Source organism: Astatotilapia calliptera, chromosome 17 (genome assembly GCF_964374335.1).
Source record: "Astatotilapia calliptera chromosome 17, fAstCal68.1, whole genome shotgun sequence".
Lineage (NCBI taxonomy): Eukaryota > Metazoa > Chordata > Actinopteri > Cichliformes > Cichlidae > Astatotilapia > Astatotilapia calliptera.
The window spans coordinates 34,665,726-34,688,049 of NC_137438.1; the positions used below are offsets into that span (position 1 = coordinate 34,665,726).

At 40.9% G+C, this 22,324-nt stretch overlaps 1 protein-coding gene across 7 annotated transcripts in view; it reads left to right on the forward strand.

The window, feature by feature from the left end:
- The window catches only part of cald1a (caldesmon 1a), a 64,925-nt gene extending 45,531 nt beyond the window's left edge, over window positions 1-19,394 (forward strand). For 5 of the 7 annotated variants that reach the window (XM_080291247.1, XM_080291251.1, XM_026146265.2 and 2 more), the window contains 10 exons: window positions 509-612; window positions 2,669-2,936; window positions 4,965-5,102; window positions 9,805-9,848; window positions 10,063-10,138; window positions 11,562-11,702; window positions 11,883-11,978; window positions 13,435-13,503; window positions 15,004-15,040; window positions 17,793-19,394. In XM_080291247.1, coding sequence (XP_080147373.1) covers window positions 509-612; window positions 2,669-2,936; window positions 4,965-5,102; window positions 9,805-9,848; window positions 10,063-10,138; window positions 11,562-11,702; window positions 11,883-11,978; window positions 13,435-13,503; window positions 15,004-15,040; window positions 17,793-17,806 — 987 coding nt within the window. In that variant the 3' untranslated portion in view covers window positions 17,807-19,394. Of the gene's footprint in view, window positions 1-508; window positions 613-2,668; window positions 2,937-4,964; window positions 5,103-9,804; window positions 9,849-10,062; window positions 10,139-11,561; window positions 11,703-11,882; window positions 11,979-13,434; window positions 13,504-13,815; window positions 13,868-15,003; window positions 15,041-17,792 lie in introns of all 7 variants that reach the window. The other 2 variants (XR_013902557.1, XR_013902556.1) reach the window with 1 other exon arrangement.
- The last annotated feature ends 2,930 nt before the right edge of the window (window positions 19,395-22,324 follow it).

The window sequence follows — 22,324 nt, forward strand, 5'->3', positions numbered from 1 at the left end:
GATAGCTATGACAAAAATAGGGAAAAGCATATTTAACTGATGACGTCAGCATTTTATATTGAAATGGTGTCAGTGCAAGAATAAGAAAGTTTATAGCGCTTTCTTGGTAAAGATTCATAATTTGCATTACATTCATAATATATCCCATGGTCTTCAAAATTTGACTGGATATGTACTTCACAGAAATAGTAATTATCACATATAAGACTTTAATTATGTTTCTGATTATGGACAGCAAATGGATGTAGGAAATACCCAGCTGGAGACACTCCCAGTGTGATCACATGTTAGATAATCCTTTGTCAACAGTAATCCTGGAGTGGACGTAGTGTGATGTGATGTTCTGTGTTATTTTATTTGGGCGTGCTCTCTTTCTCTTATGGGATATCATGTGATGTCACATGATTGAATCCAATCACACTTCACTCTATGCACCTTTCTGCCTACCTTTGTTGTTCAGTATCACTCTATCTTGCTTTCTGTGTGTGTGTGGGCGGGGTGGCTTTAGGTGAATGAGCCCAGAGAGGAGAGGGAGGATCAGAGGAAGCACAACGGAGGGCTGCATGAGGAGGCGCCTCCCAAACAGCACAGGAAACCTGAGAGGACCACCAGGTACACAACAGCAACAAAAGCACACACTGTCTCATTGTCACCCTGAGGCCAAACTGGGGATAGCCCAGTCCTGTGAATTATTCAAGCGCCTGAGCTGTCAGCAGTATCGCTCAGATTCGTGTGACAGTTTGACGCTCTCTAATTTGTGAAAAATCATAAAGACCAGAATGCAATTTGTATTTACACTGTTGCAAAAATGTGAAGATTGCCAGTAGTTTGTGTCATCTAACTCGATAAATGTTCTGTTTTTTACTGCAGACAAACAGAAATTAGGCTAATATTTTCTCATTTTCAGTTCAATATTTTGTCACCTATCTGATAATGGTTATTTAAGTCCTACTAAAAAGGATAATGATGCCTTTATTCTGAAGCAACAGGTGACTAATTCGTTAATGAAACCTGTATGCATGAATAAAACACACAGACTCAATGAATGTGACTAATAGCAGCTGCGCTTATCTAATCTTTCTTGCAAAAAAAGGCTAGATATAAAAAACCACTTAGCTACAGTGCTGTGCATAAGTCCTGAGCCGCCACTCATTTCTCATTTCTTCATTTACTTGTATTATTTGAGCAGCAATTCTTCAGGCATTTATAAAGGTCTTTCAGACTTTTTCTTTGGACATTGGCTGTTTTTCACACTTTTCAGTCCTTGCACCCGACCATTTTCAGAGAAATGTTTTTGTTATGCTACTTAATGCTGACCTGTGACTCATTCAAGCATAAAAAAGACACCTAACTCCAGAGATGAGTCAGTGTTCTGTCTACACATAACCAATAAATTTATCTTAAGGTACTTTATTGCTAACAAGCAACATTTGTTCCCAGATCTTTAGTTGAATCTGCAAAAAAAAAGCAAAGAACACAGTCTAACAGACATGAAATAGCTTTTTTAATCTAAACGACTATTTTAAGTCTCAAAAACTTGGTATAGCTCAATGTAAAGTGTGTTCTTTTCAAAATAGAGGGAATTGTAAACTCAGAAAGTACATCAGATCCAGCATGGAATACTAACCGGAAACATGTGATTGGCAACTGCTTCGGTGTTTAATGTGACAATAATCAGCAAACACATTGTCAGTGTAGTAAAACACAAACACAGTGGAACACCATCAGTCATGGATTGGTATCCCCAGAGCCTTGACCACAACATTACTGAAGCAGTGTGGATCAAATCAGCAGAAAATGGAACAAAAGGCAGTAAACATCCAAAAAAGAGCTTTGGGTGTCCTTCAAACAGGCTGGAGAACTATTTCTGAAGACTACTTAAAGAAATGAGAAGAGAGTTCAGGCTGTGTTAAAGAATTAAGGTGGTCATACCGAATATTGATTTTCAAGTTCATTAGAATTCCACAAACTCTGATTGTGCCTTATATATTGTATTTTCATTTGTGTTTGCACATTTCAGCAAATTGCTGGACTTATTTCTGCACAAGTTTGATTTTTATGAAGAAGCTCAAGACCTTTGCTGATATATCAGTGACTCTACTCTTGTCCACTTGTGGAAAAGTACTGCAGTAACTTAATATACCAGACCCAAAGGTCAGCTGAAAAGATCAAACTACAAATAACCAAAGCTCATTGTGACCGAGTGCGAGGAGAGGACAACAGTCTGTTGATAAACAACATTATGTACTGCATTTTAAAGGAAATTAGTTTTATCAGACAGGAAGTTATGTATGAGGCTGACATTTATCATTTATTGCACAGGCTGGTGTGAAAGTATAAACATGTAGCCCGAGGCTTCTGAAACATAATTGAAAAGCAAATCTCATTCAGACTTTCAAGAAAAACACGTTGTTTTTGTTCAGCTGGCAGAGTGGCCGTGTTTTTCTGTCACAGGTCACCTGCAGTGAGTTCTCAGGTTGAAACACTGGAACGAAACTTGATACCGCCTGTAACTTTATCTTTGCAAACGTGATTGCATTTGTTTGTTGTGTGAATTCCATGAAGGCAACATCTTCTTCTGGTGTGCATTTGAATACCGGTATCAAAAGGCAACCAGCTTTCCGTTCCGACCCGTGTGCTGACCCGTGTTTTTATGTGTCCTTCCCAGCCGCGGCAGCGTGCGCTCCCCCGAGCCTTCTGCGGGTGATGACCCGGACGAGGACGCCCGCCTGGAGGCGGAGCGCAAGCTGGAGGAGCTGAAGCGTCGTCGCGATGATGCGGAGAGCGGGGAGTTTGAGAGGATGAGGCAGAAGCAGCAGGACGCCGAAGCTGAGCTGGAGGAGCTGAAAAGGAAGAGGGAGGAGAGGAGAAAGGTGCTGGAGGAGGAGGAGAGGCAGAGGAAGGAGGAAGAGGCAGAAAGGAAAGCCAAAGAGGAGGTGGATGTTTTGTTTTGTTTTACTTAACTTTTAAGCTGTTTTTACTCTGTTTTATCCCATCTCTATGTAAATGTTTTGTTTAAAAAAAAATCATGATGTTATAAAAGTCTGAGTTTCAGGCAAGTGGCCGATGGACGCAAGTCTGAGTGTCATCTTACAATCGGTGGGAGACTGGAATCAGCAAGATTATTGTGCATGTGCAATGAAGTTCTGAGCTGGTTGCCTTCGAAGTGGATGTTTCAAAGATGGGGACCAGTTCTCTGACCACCTGCAGTCAGTTGTTGTCTTCAAAGCAAATTTGATACATCAATAAGAGCAATAAGTTGCTATGAGTCTCTTCTTGTGATAATTGGGAACTGTGATAAATGTAAAAAAATTCAAATCAATCTCTGGGCTACCACCAACTGTTCTTAGACGCTAAGAGGTTGCTGTCCTGTTTTCTCTCTATTATGACTGAATTATCACACAATTCTGGTTTTCAGTCATCTTTTCCTTTTTTAATATTGTTCTTTTGTTTGTTTGTTTTTGCCCTTTCATCTTTGGATTAAGCCACATTTCTATGCAAATGGCTTATCGGAGTCTCCGATATATCCATGAAGCTGTCCCTTTAAACTTGAAAAAGCATGAAAAAGCTACACATCCCTGAACTATATGTTTACGTAGTTACAGGAAAAATTGCAGTTATTCAGTTTTGTAGCCCAAGAAAAGAAGCTTGCTTTCTAATTTGGATCTTGTTGAGTCCAGATGAAACACCTGCTGAGATATTTGTAAGCTCCTGCACACGCAGTGTTGTGTCTGTTCCCATTATTGTTATAATAAAAAAAAGGAGGGGCTGTAGTTGGGGATAGCAAGTCTCGAGAACGGCCCATCTCTTACAAATGAGTCATTCTGCAACAATAACACACCGTGTGTGCTTAAACCTCTGACTGGGCCAACAGCGAAAGATCGAAACCAAAAAACCCCAAAACAATCGAAAGAAGAATGGACTTGAATGGTTTTTATTGCCTGCCCACACAGCTGTTGCAACAATCAAATTTCAAATGCAGACATCAGTGAGAATGAAGTCAACAACCGTCACTGCAGTCTTTTACATTTTCTCATGCTCTGCACCATGTTGATTCATCCCTTTGCACCTGTATGAGCAGAAACCCATGCATCACTCTCTCTCACACTTGCACCGCTGTGACGTTATCTCGCCATACGTCTCCGTTATCATGACTCAACCTATTTGGGTCCCCGCTTGTAACTCACATATGTCATTCCTCTGTCTCCTCTTCTTACAACATCCTCGTCCTTGCGTATCTCAGACGCGATAACCTCTGCTTTCCTTCGTGTTCCCCCGCTGTACCGAAACGCGTCGCTCATTTTCGCTTGCAGTCAGCTTGCGCCGAGGCCCCTACATTCTCGCTATTACCCTGACTGGTCTTCTTTGTTGCTCTTGGCTCCGAACGTGGCGGCCCATCTCTAGCTATCTGCCCCTGTTCTTCTCCTCTTGTGTGATGTTAATGAGGCCTTTTGGTTTGTAATTAAAAGATGGCCCAGAGATACAGAGAGACTAATTAACCAAGACAAGGCTGCCGGAGAGGGCTGATATACTGCCAAGCACCAGCCCTCTTCTGAATACTGTACAAATGATTCATACTTTTTTTCCTTTCTTTTTTTTTAACTCTTGATAGTCTGCTGTATCAGACTTTTCAAAATGCCTTTTTTCTCCCGAGGCAGCCGATGGCTGTAAATAAGAATTTACTCAGAGTAATTGAATTCGAGACTGACCTGCTTCATTTGATAAAATAAGTAAATCAGTTAGAAAGTGTCTGGGTCGGCTGCATTTTTGATTGTCAACTGCCAGTGACATTTTCTTTATCATGTGATAGCCTGTGGCAGCATAAGTATGTTTCCATTTAGTTAGAGTCGATACAAGCAGCTAGCAGACACAAGCTACCATTACCTGGCAGGACTGCTGTAATTAAATTGACCAACGCGTTCCCTGTCAGAGACACTCAGAAATGCCTGCCATCTCTTTCTCAGGAGGAGAAGAGGAAGATGAAAGAGGAGATCGAAAGGAGGAGAGCAGAGGCGGCTGAGAAGAGACAGAAGGTGGATGACACTATGGATGGAGAGGGCAAACCGTTTAAGTGTCTCAGCCCACGAGGATCCTCTCTGAAGGTCAGTCCAACTATCTTTGACTTCTCACCTCAGGTTTTCCATTCTGGTACTGCGCATATGGGTTAGGATAGAAATAGAAGCAGCAATAGAAATCAAAATACAAAGATCATTCGGCGGCCTGAACAGGCATATGTCACTGGCAGATTTTTTTCAGCGGGGGCTAACAAGCCGATTAGGCAGAGATGAACTCTGTTTGTTGTATGAAAATGCAGTTCCTGACTGACTTTTATTCCAGTAAAGCCTGAACCATGAAATATTTGCCAGATTTTTTTTCGCTGGATTATTAACTGAACCTTCAAATTTAAAAAAAAAAAACATAAATTTGCAATTGAGTTTTAATTTCTGTAATTTTTCCAAAAACTGATATTTTTGTGCAATGTATTGCTCACAGTAGTCATGCTTACGTCTTATTGGATACTGCAGGGTTTTTAAAAAAAAATGGGTTAAATCCATCTGAGCTGTTTTTAAAATCAGCATCTTAAAATGGGACTAAAACATTTGCACTTAATGGCTGAATACATGATTTATTGTTGACCTGTAAGGATAAGCTGAAATGCAGTGAAGCTCTTAATAGTTTGATGAAGTATGATGATGTAAACTCTAATCATTCAAGGTAAATTAGTTTCAAACTGCATATTTTTCATCCTTAACTCAAATAAAACGTGCAAAAATGTTTGGAAAATTAAGTGTTGTAATGCTAAGCTAATCTTTACATCCCTGACAGGCCCCCATACTATGTATGAACACACTATAATGACCACGCTAACACTTGTAGCTTTGGTTAAGCAGACAGTCAAACTATTAATACATATTTGTGCTTGTGTTTTTGAATTGGACAAGTGAGTAAAAGCACGCACTTCATCTAAAACTATCAGGCTAAATTGTTGCGACCATGAAAAATCAACTTGTGATCCTGCTGCCTTTAAAATGACTGCTTTAGAGACAGGGACCAGATCAACAACCACTCAGTCAGCTGTCGTCTTCTAAGAAACTTTACTGATCAAAAGCCAATAAGACATTGTCAGGCTCCTATCAGTCTGCTATTAGTTTGTTATTCAGTGGGGTTAAGTTGCCAATTACATGTGATTGACAACCAGTTAGCAACCAGTCGAGAAAAGTATTGCTAAGAGACATGTCACAGACGAGTTGTGCTCATCAGTAAAAACTGGCTCAAATTTATTTCAACATGCTGGCTGCCTGCCTCCATTTATAAAATAAATGGCAATTATTTGCAAACCTTCACCATTTTGTCTTAAAGTGATTGCAGTCAGGTTGAGTCAGAATTGAGTCAAAAATTAATTCACTGGGCAACCACTGATATTTTACTACATTGCAAGTGGCATCAAAGCTAACAATCAAACCAGCATTTGCATCCAAAGCTATTTGACAATGTAGTGTAGTGAACAGCGGGTGAACACTTAAATAAGTTTAAGGCTTAAAACAACTTTATAGCATTTGCGTGCTGTACTAAACTCCATTTGCACTTGTTCCTTTGCAGTCGTCAGCAGAACTCTGTAAAAGCTTTCCTGCAAACCTGCAAACACCATCTATCCTTCAGTGCAGCAAAGCCTACTCTGAACATTCAAATATTTGGAGAGATTAACCGCCAGGTGACTGGCATCTGCACAAGTGTTATCTAACTGAGATAAAGGAGTGGATTTCATAAAACCAGAGAGAGAGATGCAATAATCAAACTGTAACTTGTTTTTTTAAAACTGTCTAAATCTAAACCCTTCTCGAGAAATGCACGAAGAAAAGTTTCCCCCCAACCCTCCCCACCGCCTTATCTAAAGATAAATGTTTGTCACTGCAAAGGAACGTTTAATCAACTCAAATGTGAATAAATGTTTTCAGTTTTGCCAAAAGCCAACTCCCACGCACACAAAATCTAGGGGGATTTTTTAGCCAGTGGAGAAAATCTAATTAGTGACAGTTAGCTGTAATATCCATCTGGCCCATCCCAGTGAGACTCTAGACTAGAGGTTTGGCTCTAATGGTGTGTGAGCTCTGATTGTACTAGACCCAGGCACTTCTTTTAATTGTGGTCACTTTGTGAACAGTAATTCTCATGCCCCCTTCACTCCCTTCACAGACAAAGTTTTACTTTGTCGTCATGTTCACTGTACGTACAAGTGTTTCTTCGTGACTGTGTTTGTTTGAGTGCATATCTATCTGTTGTGTTCTTCACGTACACGGAACATATGAACAGTTATGGTGCTGTGTTTTGCTTTGAGTTAATTTGTGTGTTTTCGCAACAGATGAAATAATCCAAAAAAGGAGGGGTCTGGAAACTCCATAAATTAAATTAAAATCATACAGCTAATATGAATGTTGCCTTAACAAACATTTGCAGACACATTGCGTCTTTAGCATTTATTAAATGCCACATATTTCGATGTTTAGTGATTGTAATATCTGATATGAATTTCGGTTCAGTTATTCAGCTATTGCAAGGCATCTGAATAGTACTGACTAGCTAGCTAATTTTTGCTAGCAGGAAACACGCTTAAAACAAAAGGTACTCACTGTCTCGTAAGTACCTGAAAAGCTAGTTCCTTAATGCGGTTACTACAAAAGGATATCAATAAAGACAAAACGGCATCTACCTGTCGCTCAAAACTGAAAATGGCTTGTTTGTGTGTAGTTTTTATTAAGATGAGTTTGAGAGCAAGCAGATCTGTCATGAATGTGAAAATGTTTTTGGATTGTAAGCAGGTTATAATATAGGGGTCATTTTAACAAGCAGCGATTTTTGGTACTTAAATGGGGGCTAAATTTAAACTCAGAAGGCTCATATGCTTGGGAGGTAGCTGATGCATTTCACAAAAAACGAAGTAACTCATTGTTAATTTAAGAAAATGGACAACCCAAAAGCCCAGTAGGTCGGGTATATACCATATAAGCACTAAATCCCTGGACTGTCTCCACTATCCCTGACTATAAAGGAACATAAAACCACAGAAATTTAAGTTTGAACCTTTTGTTATTATAGGAGCACAAAATACGGGCGTAATAATCCCATAACTGTGAAGAAGATAGAGCATGAAAAGCAACTCTAATCTATTTCATGCTGAAATACCTTTTGCTACATAAAGACAACAGACAACAACAGATCTGTTTTTCTCTATATTGGCTCACATGAATTGGAGCATATTCTTGCTTGATTTATGTGCAGAGTGAATTTCATGCCCCTTTGGTTTTTGTTGAACCTGTCCAAAGGCTACTTCCTATATCAAAATGACATGCATGCCATTGAAGACACACACTTTACTCCCCTCATTTCTTTTTGCTATTAGGTGCTTTTTGTTTGACAGCTGCCATTTGGTGCCTCCTGTTACACTAAAACGTTAAAAAAAAAGACTGTCTTACTATCAGGAATCAGCTCCCAGTGGAACTCTCAGTCCCGAGAGCTCGCCTTCATGTTATCAGCAGTAAACCACCATAACCCCGCTCTGTATTGTAGATAAAGCTCAGTGTTCTGTGGCAGAAAAGGACAGAGGGACGAGATGAAGGACAGGCAGCAGGGATATGCAGGAAAGCGATTAGGGTTAACAGGATTACTGTAACTGCATTCGGATGGCTACGGCTCTTTAAAATGCGTCTGAGAATGGGGAATTTCCTGTCAGGGAGTATTTTTGGGAACTCCCACATTCGGTAGCAGTCGAGTGCAATGGCCTTCTTCATAAAGAGAGGGGAAGAGGGCCTTTTTTTCTGCTGTTTCTTCTTTTGTCCCTATTATAGGATTTTGTGTTTTGTGTGTGTATGTGTGCATCTAAGGAACGCATGTGCTGCCCTCTCTTTTAGCCTTTTGTGCCGTTGATCATAAACAATCCTCAGAGATTCCCACAGACTAAAGGCAGAGAGAGCAAAGCGTTTGCTGTGGGGTGGGGGTCAGTTTCTGACTGTGTGTGCATGTCTTTCAGAGCATTTTGCACATAGAGGGAACAGTATCTTGGTGCTGCTCAAGTGAAGCCAAATTATATTACGTATGAAGGAAAATAATAATGAGATATTTACTATTTAAAAACACACCCTGCAAAGAGATTGCGGGAAATAAAGTTAAGTGCATGAAGGGGACCTATTTCTTGTCTGTGGTATATACTCTTACGATGATGGATGTTCATAAACATGGTCAAAGTTTAAAATATTGAGCAGAAGTAACCCCTGTATGGCAGAAGCTCAGGGCTCACACTGCTTTATTCTTGGATCTGTAAGCTGTCAATGAGAACAGATATCTATAATATGATCGTCTCAGGCACACAGCTCTGGCTGCAAGCATAGCAGCTCCACCCACCTTTTGTTCAAATTATCTGTTTGCCAGGTAAGGCAAAGGGAAGTCAGCTTGAAGTGGAGGGAAAGCGAGCTGAGATGGCCTTAGGTGTCACAGCAAGCCTCAGTTTAAAACAAATGAGGATTATTATGAACTATGTCAAGAAAAACAAAATCTGAAGCTGCACACAGGTTAACAGATCCCCTTTATGTTATTAATCATCAAAGCTTAGTGACTGTTTAGAACTAGGCGTGTCTACATGTTGAAGTTAGAAATGAGTTCATATTAACGGTAATAAAAGGATTGATGCACTTGAATCAGCAGCAGGGATGCTGTAATAAATATCTGAAGTGTGGTAGAGATGTACTGCATGCAGCGGAGCAATTCTGATGCAATTTTTATAACTCACAGATTTCTAACCTTTCTTTACAGATTGAGGAGAGAGCCGAGTTTCTAAACAAGTCAGCACAGAAAAGGTAAGCGTCATCTTTTTTAGTCATGTTGACCTCTACTAACAACGCTTTTTAAGCAATCCTGTTTTTGCTGAATATGAACAATACAATCGAGAGCTAGACCCGAGGGTCTGTAGTGTAGGACGTAAAGCCCAAACTGTATGTAATGTGTATATCATTTTCAGGGCATTTAGATTTTTCATGCACTGTATGTTAATTTCTTGCTTTTGCCCAGCAGCACAATGAAGGCGTCTCATTGTCCTGTGGTGTCCAAGATAGACAACAGGCTGGAGCAGTACACCTCAGCTGCTCAGGTTAGCTCTGCATCAGCTTTGAAAACACTGATGGATGGATGGATGGATGGATGGATGATGGATGGAGTTGTTTGTCATTTTCAACAAGTTTCACGTACGTCTCCTGTGCAATCCCAGCCCATTCTTCTTTGGCGAATCTCTCAAGCTCCTCCAGATTTGATGGTCTTCTGACACAGATTTTTTGAATGGGATTCAAGTCCGGGCCTTAAGCTGCCCAGTCAGTAATGTTCACTTTAGTCTTCTGGAGGAGTGATGTGTGTTTTGTGTTGTTGTTTCTTCAGTCCTTCCACCTTGATAAGATTCCCAGTTCCAGACACACTGAAGCATCCCCAAAGCATAATACTACCACCATGGTGTTTTTAATGTGGGGATGGTGTTCTTTGGGTTGTGCACGTCTCTCGTCTTTCTCCAAACATAACCAGAATCTCTATAACCACAGAGCTCCAGTTTCATCTCAGGTGACGGACTTCTAGTATACCTAATCATTCTCGAGGTTTTCCTTAGGATACTTCAGTCTGGTTTGAAGGTCTACAGGCTCACAGTTCATTCCCTGTGCGAGGTTCTAGTGATTGTCTTCTTTGACATCACAATTCCCAACTTGGTTAAGTCATTCTTTTGTGTCTCTAGTGTCTTGGCAGTTGTCCTGGGGTCTTTAGACACATTTCTCACTAGTTTTCTTTTCAGAGTCTTTGAAATCTTTCACTGCCTACCTCTGCCAGCCTTGCTCTGTGTGGCTCTGTTTGAATTTCTTGATGATACTTCTCACTCCAGTCCTCAACACTTGGAAACACTATGATAACTTTTTATATCCAGCATTTGCTTTGTGAGCATCAGCAATTGTTTTTCTCAAGATTTCTTTTGTTTTTGGCACAATGCTTTCTCAAGTGACAGCTCAAACCCTCACAAAGTTTTTATATTGTGTGTAAATTGGAAGATAACCCTCAGTTTTAACTTGACTAAATCTTACAAACCCTGAGCATCACAAAGTTAAAACACATCATTGCACAGCAATGGTTTGTGCTATGGCTCAATAATTTATCTGTACATAAATAGATATGTTGAAGCAATCAAAACATCATCATAGCTCCACCCACATTGCACATGCCAGTCACTGATTGATCTGTGCATCTCTAGTGCAAATATCCAATATTTGTCAAAAAGCAACTATGCAGAAAAAGTAATATTTCATTCCGTAAGCGTTTTAATTTGCTTGACTAAAATGTGCCTGCACTGCCTATTTTTGGCTATCATTCTGGAAATATTATTATCATCAATCCAAAAGTGCCACTCCTGAGCACAACATTCTACTTTGACTCCCCAACTTAGCCAAAACATAACAAAGACGTTGCATTGAGTTGTTAGTATTTATGCTTTTTTCCTGAGCTTTTATCGTAGCTTAAAACCCAGATTTCTGTCTCCTCAGAGAGAGAACAAGGAGTCTCGATCCCCTCGCTCCGGAGCCGTGGATCTGCCCGTGGTCACCGACAGCATACGAAACATCAAGAGCATGTGGGAGAAAGGCAACGTGTTCAGCTCGCCTGGAAGCGGCGGGAGCACATTCAAGGTAAAAAAAAAAAAAGAAAAAAGTAAAGGTGGTGCAGGATGTTAGAAAGTTGTTGAAACTTTCTGTGTGTATGAGCGAGAGAAGGACAGACAGGAAAGAGCCCAGTTCACTGGTCCTTCCTGCTCTGCCCCGCTGCCAGTGATGACCAGGCTTGGCTGACCTTTGACATTGTCCAAACAGGAAGCAGCTGTGATAAAGACAGGCGTAGCGGGCCGCATCAACGACTGGCTGAATAAAACCCCAGAGAGCAGCAAGACACCAGGAGGAAGGCCAGCGGTAGGTCAACGCTGTATGAGCACAGTACACTTAGCACTCACCTCAGAGCAAAATCCAGAACCAGAGCACATGAAGGTAGTGGCCTGCATTAGGGTTAGGGTCATCTTTTAAATATCATAAAGTTGTCATGGAAAACACAAGTAGTCATTCTTCTGCCAAAGTTTGTTTTGTTTTTCTCTTTTGTATTTTGTTTTTCTTGGCTCTTATTTTGAAGTGGGTGGTGCTTGGTTGGCAGAGAGTGATGCCACTGGCCTCTGTCAGAGACCCACCCCCGATGAGCCTGGTTCTGCCTGCTTTCATCCTGTTAAAAAGGAGTTTTTCCTTCCCACTGTCACCAAGTGCTTGCTCATAAGCGGTCTTTTGATAGCTGAGGTTTTCTCTCTGTTATTGCAGACTCTTGAGATGACTGTTATTATGACTTCACGTTATATAAATCAAATTGAACTGAATTGTACACCAGTCACGATTTAACAAGTTGACCCAGAATCCAATGACAGCTGGTGGGTTTTTCTTTAACTGTCAACCAAGGCCAAATCCCACTGTGGCCTCTACACCCTCCCATTTCGCTGGGAGTGTGAAGTGCTGTTGAAGGTTCTCTGAGGCCATCCTTGTGAAATAAAACAGGTGTATGGGCAGTTATCCGACATCGCTGCTGCTCCCACGTTAGACCAGTTGGCTTGGAACGGCTCTTAATGTAGCGGACCCTCCACATAACAGTGAGAGTGACTAGTAATAATGTGCAGCATTCCCTCTCCTGCTCCAGTCCCGCTGTCTTTTTATGCCTGTGTCATATTTACTGCTGCTTATGTTCTGTGTAGGACATGTTTTATGATCACTTTCAAACGATGCAGTGAAGCAGGTCAGTTGGACGCAGGCTGTATCCTCTCTCTGACTCCACCTGGTGGCCTCAAATAAAAATGAATTATGACGTGTGTGAGCTTGCTGCTCTCGCAGCTGTAATTTCCAGCTATAGTGCGTGTGGACAGTGTAGACGTGGCATCATTTTCAAGCATTTGATGCTAAACCCGTTGCAGTGTTTGCTTGCAGACAATGATTGAGCTTTTTGTCCTGTCCTTCCCAAGTGTATAGAAACATTTAAAGCTGTGACTTTATCCAAATATTCATGCTGGAGCATTATGCTGTGTGCTAACATTGTTAAAACAGAGCAGGGGAAACTTTCACTGCACATAACTTTATGTCCAACGTGACAGCTTTAAGACGTCTTTCTCGAGTTTTACTTGGATTGCCTCAGACTATTGATTATCGTGTGAGCGCTTTTTCCTCCACACAAACCCCTCTCCGCTTGATCGCATCGGTCATTCTCTGCGCTCGTTCCATCCTGCCTACATCTCAGGTACACCGCCACTGCTGCCACACGATGAACATTTTCAATCAGAGCTCCAAATGCAGAGCATGCACTGATAATGCGCTTGCTTTCTGACTCTCCCCCTGACAGGACCTGAAGCCTGTTGACGTCACCAACAAGAGGAGTCTATGGGAAAACAAAGGCGCCTCTCCGGCCAAGGTAGATGTCATTAATATCAGCCCATTTACTTGCTTAACATGAAGTGAGATTTGTATAGGAAAAGATCCAGATTAGTGCTCCACGTACTGGAAGAAGTCCAGAATGGAGTTTTGACTCTGCCAAAACAGTTTGCGGTCTTGGATGGCTCTCCATATATATTTTTTTGCTCCAGTTTCCTGTCGTTGTCAATCAAAGAGAACATTTTGTTAAAGAGATGAAGTAGAAATATTAGATTAATCTCATGATGTTTCGACCCTGTGTGGCATTACTGAGAGTAACAATCACGTTTATGTGTTTTTTTTGTTTTTAAAGAACTCTGATAGCTAGTTGACCTCACCGTTAAATCTGGAATAAGCCTGGAGAGGTAAAAGAGAAACTATTCTATGTCTTTTTTGTGTCTTTTTTTTTTCAAAGCGCTTATGACTGAATGAGCCCACACTGCTTTGCACTGACTTTTTTGTATGTGTTTTGTTTTGTTTTTTTGGCTGTGGTTGGACATTTTTGAGTTTCAGTCCAAAGTTAGAGATTTGTGATCTAACGTGTATGTCACTTTTTGTGCCTCCTTGACTCGCAGTGTTTTTAGAGGCTTTTATTTTGACGAGCAGTACACTTTGAGCCACTTTCTGCAAAAAGAGAAAAGAAAAAAACTAGAAAGAAATAGAAATCTTTTCAATTGTTGTAAAATAACACACACAAAGTGGACTTAGTCAGTTTAAAGAAAGGTTACACTGTTGCCTCCATTAACATCCATAGGTTATTAAAGCCGACGCAACAAAATCCAGAAGATTACATCAAATTTACATTGTAAATTTACAAAAAAAACAAAGAGTGTGCCCGTTGTCCAACTGCAGGCTTTAAACTTTTCACAAATGGCTGCATCACATCACTGCTGCTCCTTCTGACAGCCACAAATCACCGCTCTCGAGCCAGCTCAGCTTCACTTTACTTTTTATTGCCCTAATGGAGGAACTGTTTACAGCATTCTTTACAGGAGAGATGCCTCACTGGGGTGTGCAGCGGCAGCTCGACCGCTGTGAATCACTGTTATCGCCTCTGATTTTCAAACACGTTTGACTAAAAGCTGATGGGAATGATCTGTTTTATCGAATGTCTGTGTGTAAATTTAAACTCTGCTTAGCAGAAGTGGGGAAAAAGGCTGGATATCCACCATAACCACTCATTTTTCTACAAACTCTCTTTTCCTTCTTATCTGGCAGCCTTGTGTTGCCGCAGTAGCTACAGCGCAGGCCAGAGGCTGTGGTCTGCAAGTGAGTAGTGGGGCTGGAGGACACCAGGCGGTGGTCTGTGCTGATGTAAAAAAAGGGCCCTGTACAGGAAAAGTGGTGGTTAGAGTTTTCATTAGGTAGTGTGCTATGCTGTGACGTCAGGGAAGACAGCAGAAGCGGGTGGGATAGGCGCAAGAATCCGTGGGCGAGGTGCAAGTGGAAGTCTTTCTGCATCTTCGCTGGCTCATTAACTTCTTGTCTTCGTGTTTTCCAGGTGGCAGGCAGAGGGGAGACCAAATCAGTTGCTAATGGTGAGTTTTTCCACGCACAGGCATGCGTGCGGCCGCTCTGAAGAGTTCAACTTCACTGGCTCATTCTGAGCTGGGCCACTTTGTCTGCTTTCTTCATTTGTGTAATTGAAAAGACTGGGGGATTTCCTCAATCCACAGGGGTACACAATTAATCCTTTAGTTGAGGTGGAAATGTGGAAATGAAGTTAGACAATCGACTAAAGGACAAGGACATCGATTATCTCATTGTGTACAGGCAGGAGCTTCTTGTAACAAGCGAGGAGCGACAGAAATTCACGTGTTCGCTTGACTCCCCCAGCAGCAAACTTTTCCACTTGTGTTTGTTTGGACACATGTCTAAGCACTTAAGCATTTTAATTTTTGTCAGGATTAGAGGCATGACCTCACCTGCGCTTTGACTTACACAACACCGTGTGTTCCAAAGCGCATAACTGGTCCTCCCACAGGCAGCCGTGCAGTATTTCGGTTTGCGGTTTGGCCTTTTGTTTGGCTGCTGCTTTAGGATGCCACTTACCCATACATTGTTTGCTATTTTAAAATCAGATCCGAGCACAGCCTCCTCCTCCTCAGGCAGAAGAGAGCTTTTGGCCTTGAGAGATTCCACACATGTCAGCGTAATGCGGTGTTTGTTCAGAGCACACACACACGCGCACACATAACCAATTTCACCTTTATGAATGCTCTCAACAGCCTTCTTGACACCACTCAGACCTTTCAGCTTTTCCACTCTTGCACACGTCCACGTCTGTTGCTTAGATCCGGGCAGCGTTACAAGCAGCATTCCTGCCAAGCCGGTTTGTCACATTAATAACTGGTATGTTCGAGATTAGCACACCATAGCAGTCTGACTCAGAGGATGAGAAAGGATTTGTTTCTTCTTTTTTTTTTTTTATTTATTTATTTATTTATTTTTTATTTCTTACTAAGAGTTGGCTGTCACACCGTACAGACATCTGACACCAGAGTGGACAGCGTGGAAGTTTACAGCCCACCCGCTCTCCACATGCTTGGAGAGTTTCCAAAATTATGTAGACACTTGAAAATAGGTAGAATTCAATGCTTACTGAGTGTAGCAGTTTATGAATCAGGGTGCACAACTTATCTGCTGTCCTTCAACAATGCAGAAATATTCAAAAGAATTGCTTGTATTCGACTTTTTTAATAAATCAGAAGTAACCAAGGGTCTTGAATGGCATTAGGACCTCTGTTAATATTATTATGTGGCTTGTTTTAGATGTTGGATTGAACTATGAAACAGGGAACAAAAATAAGTACTTACTAAGTGCTTAAAAACAACAATGCTTTGAGCCAAACAGTCGTGTCAGTAAACCTGTTAGCATGATTGCTGGGCTGAGAGAAAAAAACATCTGCAATAATTTGGTGGTTAACTGGAGAAACTGAACGTTTTGACCTGATGATGGTGTTAAATGAAAAGTTGAATTGAAAATTAGTACAATAACAATCATGTTCCTAGAAATACAATACTATGCAAAAATCTCAAGCCACTCCTCATTTCTTTATAGTTTGATAGAAAAATGGAAAATAGGTGCAGTGTTTTATTGAAACATTGACGTACAGCATATAAGGCAAAAACAGATTGTGTACAATCCTCATGAGTGTGAAAGTCACCATTATTCTTCAACACAATCTGTACTCTTAGTTTTTGTCATCTCTTAAGGAGTAATTCTCCAGGCTTGTTGAGGGGACATTCAAAGCTCTTCTCTGGATGTTTACTGCCTTTTGCATCGTTTTCTGTCAGGACAATCCCACATTGTGTCAGTAATGTTGAGATCTGGGCTCTGGGGAGGACAATCCATGACTGATAGTTTTCTGGTGTGTGTTTTTCTATCCTGATATGTTTGTAGTGGACTGAGAGTGTGTTTGGCATCATTGTCACAGTGAAAAAAGAAGCTGTTGCCAATCAGACACTTTCCTCGTTCTGTTGCATGATGGAAGGTATTTTGCTGCATTCATAATTCCCTCAATTTTGACAAGACCCCAACACCACTGGCTGAAATGCATTCCCCAAATCATTACAGATGTGTGTGTACTCACTGCTGTTCATATATATTTTGATGACGACTTGAACCAAAAATATAATTTGTAATCATCGCTCCATAGGTTCACTTGCCACTGATTTTGACACCAGTTCTCATGTAATTTGAAGTACCTCTGTGTCATGACTTGACATGACTTCTTTCCACTGGGAGCATTTCTGATATTAGTGATCAGTAGATGGATTCAAAGAAAGGCCATCTTTCAGATCCTGCGTTAGGTCTTTGCTTGGATTGTTTCCTGTTTCTTAAGGGCACGACTTACTCTTTAAAATTGGTTCTTTGCTAAGCTGTCTGTTATTCCATTTAACTTAAATGATTCATAGGTCAGCGTTAGGTAGCTTAACAAACAAAAAAGTTAATTTCTCTGTTACAAGGGGTGGTCTTTTAAAAAATATAAAAGACCTTCAGGAAACTTGAAGAACTCTTGCTCAAAACCAACAATATTTCACCAAAGTCTTGCTCCTTGTAATCAAAATATAAAGACGAGTGGTGAGTCAAGACTTTTCCACAGTACCATATGGAAAATTAGCAAAACTATTTTGACTCCTTGTTTTGAAGTCGAAACAAGTCCAATAAACTCAGACTTCTGTGGAGCCAAATTTAAACACCTCACTGCTTGGTTTAACACAGACCTGTGTGGGAATATGGACTTGGAGTCAGGCCACTGATGTACTCGTTTTTGTGTCTTTCGATAGGTATGGGACACTAATGTCTTGAAGGAGCCACTAAAGCTGGGGACCACGACAATCCAAGAATCTTCTTTGACTTTTCCTTAAGAACCAAATGCCACACCCCCAGGAGGGACCCCCAAGAGCACGCAGGGACAGGACAGACACTGTCCGAGCACTGTACCGAAACAGCATCAGCATATTGTTATAGGCTTACCACGTATAGTGCCTTTGCACAATAATTTCTGCTTTCTAAAAAATTAAAAAAAATAAAGTATGATAACAACAAAATGCTGTGAAATTTGGACATTTAAAATCACTAATTACTTTATAAAATCCTGCCAGGAAGACAATAAAACTAATAGAATTAAGATTTATGTCTCGTACTCCGTGCTGAGTGGATGAGTTCAAAAGTTTCCACATTCCAAAGAGATGGGCGATATCACTTCTCTCCCTCAGAATATTTTCCATCTCTCTCTTTTTTTATTTATATTTAAAGCAAAAGCTTCACACAATGCTATATTATTCAACGTTCACCTGTTCAGGATAGAAATATAAGCACTTCTAGAGTTTAGCTTATTTCACTTTTATTGTCTTACCAATAGTGCAGCAATGGTCTGAGTAATATATGCTAGCACATGTGATGTTTTGACTATGACCTATCATACTGTATCATATATAACATCTGTATACTTATAACAAAAGGTATTTTTTGCTTTTTTTATTCATTCACCAACAGGCAGTTGATTTTGAAGGTGACAGGAGTGTTGGATATTCAGAAGGCCACTTTGACATTTATTGTCCTTTCATGTCATTTGTTTTTTTTAATTTATGTTTTAATGTTTTTTTGGGGGGGGGTTGAGTTCTTTCTAGCTTTCGAACACTTTAAAACATCTTCAGACATTCCTCTTAAAAGCAGTTGCACGTGGTGCCTTTGCTGCCTTAAAGTTTTATGATGTAGGACATGTTTTTTTAATCTGCCTTTAACTTCTTTTTTGCCTCTATGCACACTCTTATGCTCAGCAATACTTTTCATATTGAGGGCATACAAAGTAAAATCAGGGTGCCTAAACATATAGCAAGGTCATAGTAACAAGGATATTTACCACTATCTAAAACTTCTGGCCTTATGATTGCAATGACAGCATTTAGGACAGCCGAGGTACAGTACTTTAAAGCCTCCTAGCAGCTCAGCATGATTTTGACTTGTGATTTTTCACGTTTTCGCGCAGCACAAGCTTATAAGAATATGAACTGTTTGTCAGGGCATTAAATTGATCGGTGTTACTGCTCAACAATCTGACAATCACATTCCATGGCTCCTGAAAAGAGCAGGGGAGCTGGACCAAAATATTTTTAAGCATGATAAAATGTGACGTTTTTGTATTTTTTTTAATGTAATGGTTTCATAATGTTGTGTTTTGTTTTGTTTTCTACAGCCTTGTGTCCACTTTTTAAATTTCCATGTTTAACCAGACACTTGTTCCTTGTGTAGCGCTAAGCCTATGCAGAATACATTATCTGTAGTCTCTCCAAATGTCATACAAGCAGGCAGTTTCCAAGCGGAGGAATGTGTTGAACATTGTAACCTTGACTCAACAACAGCAATAAATACATTGAGGTATTCCACATTGTTGAGTTTCCTTTCACACCTTCACTTAATACACTCACCAGATGCTTCTCTATAGTAGTACCAGGCTGGACTGCCATTTGCCTTCACAACTGCCTTTGTTTCTTGTATTCTGAATCTCTTGTTCCACCACATCCTAAAGGTGCTCCACTGGGTTGAGAACTGAACACAGTGGAGGACATTTGAGTACAGTGAACTCATTATTATGTTCAAGAAACCAGTTTGAGATGATGTGAGCTTTGTGACATGGTGCAATGTCCTGCTGGAAGCAGCCATCAGAGAATTGGTACTAAATTGGTCATAAAGGCACAGATATGGTCAGCAACAATATCTGGTGTTATAACCATATATAATATAATTTCTTCCTCCCCACTCTTGCCAAGTACTTCCTCACAGGAGGTAATCTGATTGTTGGGGTTTTTATCTCTATTATTTTAGGGTCTTTACAATATAAACAGCCTCAACTGTTGTGATTTGGCACTACATAAATAAAATGTAATTGAATTAAATTGGCATGAAACAGCCCAAGAAAATACCCTCACACCATGACACCACCACCACTGGATGGACCCATGCTTTGCTAGTACTCGCTACAAAAGGATCGATCTGGTAAAGGGGTGGGCAACTCCAGGCCTCGAGGGCCGGTGTCCTGCAGGTTTTAGATATCACCCTGGGTCAATACACCTGAATCAGATGATTAGTTCATTGCCAGGTCTCTAGAGAACTGCAAGACATGTTGAGGAGGTAATTTAGCCATTTGAATCAGCTGTGTTGGATCAAGGACACATCTAAAACCTGCAGGACACCGGCCCTCGAGGCCTGGAGTTGCCCACCCCTAATCTAGTACCTTGCTAGTACTAGGTTGGACCCTGTTCGCTTTCAGAATGAAAGGGTATTAATAAAAGGTCCATGGATTTGTGTTATTTATGCCAAATTCCCAGCAGCTGGGGGAAGTCTGGTCATTCTCCTCTCATCTCCTGTATCTGCTCAAGGCATTTTCTACAGCAGAACTGCCGCTCACTGGATAAGGCCTCCACCAAAGTGGAAACACACCTCCACCTGGCTATGCCTAGAAATCCTGTCCTTAAAATTAATATATAATAGGCAATCTTGGAAAAAGTTGAATATAATGAGTTTGACGATGGTCAAAATCGCAAAAACATGTTTCTGTATGAAATTATTTGGCTGAGGTGTAATTGAAGGTACAAGTTTGAAGGCAATTGTACTTCCACTCCAGCAGAGCACAGCTTTGTGGTGTCATTTCTCTAAAGGAACAAAAACCATGACGTTCTGACAGCCCTCTTTAAAATCACTCTAAAGTGAAAAGTATTTCCAATTTCTCCCATCATGTGTAGCGGATTACGGTGAGCACTCAAAGGCAGCATGTCTGTCCAGGTATAACTCATCTGTCTGCCTCCAACAATAGAACTGACCATCCTGACCAGTCATAGAAAAGATATGTGGTCACATGACAAACAGGGCTGTATTAAGTGTGCGCTGTGGGTTGGGAGGCAGATGATTGAACTTGTCTTTGTCTGGCAGCTGAAGAATAAGACCAGTACTTGTGGCTAATCCCATTTTTTCTTCAAGGAATATATAGGAGGTAAGAGTTGAGCATGGCCATCATCTCAGGGTGCATGATGTCAAAAAGGCCAATAATTGCAATTAAAGCGCTCCTGAGTTAGATACGTAAAACCCATCAGCATGATCAAACGATTACCTGTTACTCATACGTAGTGAGATGTAATGGATCAAACTGGCTTGGCCATTTTTATGATGACTTCTTCTTTTTTTTCTGTATTCTAATCCAAACTGTGTATATCACGCTGTGGAAGGTGCTAAGCTCGCTCCTGAGACTTTGGAGTTGGTTGCATGCTTTTGGCTTTAACTTAATGCTGCCTAATGCTGAAACCAGCACCCGCAACATTCTTGCCGCTGTCAGACTCTCTGTTGTTCCACAGTTTCAGCCAGACGGGGACTGACCGCATTCATTAAAGCAAATATACATTTAATACCCGGCCATGACAGCTCTCATACATTGTGAATTCTTTCTGGGTTTCCAGTTAGTATTATTCTTCAACCAGATGGCCTTCTTTCATTTCAGCTTTCTCTACCTTTCTTGGTCTCGCTCACTTTTTCTTCCTTTGCATTGGCCCTTTGACGTCAGCTGCTGAGTTTAGTGCCACAAGTAACCACACTGGGGCCTCCACAGGCGCCGCGATGTGTGAATTTGAGCACATATGTAGCAGAATTTAAACAGAAGCATACATTTGGGGCAGTAACCATATACAGAAGGTGTAAATATGGCGTGCAGAGATTGAATGTGCAGCTGGTCAGGACGGCATCCAGGCAGTGGGAGCGAGGGTGGAACTGGGGATGTGGAGCTAATTTTATTTCATCATCCATTCAACGTGTGCATGAGAACAAATATCTGTTACCAAATATGACTTTAAAAAGCAAGAGAGTCTACCCAGAGGTATTGTGAAAATGTTTCCCCAAACAATCAGCTGACCAAACTGCAATGGCAAAAATAGCCTGAGTCACAGCTCATTGATTTACTGTGAGTATGCGCGAGGTGAGCCAAGCCCATTGTCTGGAGGAGCTGTTCAGCACCTGTTCAAAAGCTTGCTCTGTTATTCTTATAAATAGACCCTCGCCCTCGGTCCTTCTATTCTGACCCACTGACATTGGCGTTTACGGTTCGGTGATTTATAAGCATGTGGAAAAAAAACACAGCCCCAGGAGGTGCTCTGCGCAACCATATTTCCGACATGTAACTGTTACATATAAAGAACCTTATTGAATCCCTTCCTCTGAGCAGCATGACCTTGACTCTGACATTTTGATGGTGTTGTTACAGAAGCTGGATCGACCGTGTTCCTATGTGAATTTTACTCTATGTATGATTTCATTTTCTTAATGTTAGGTA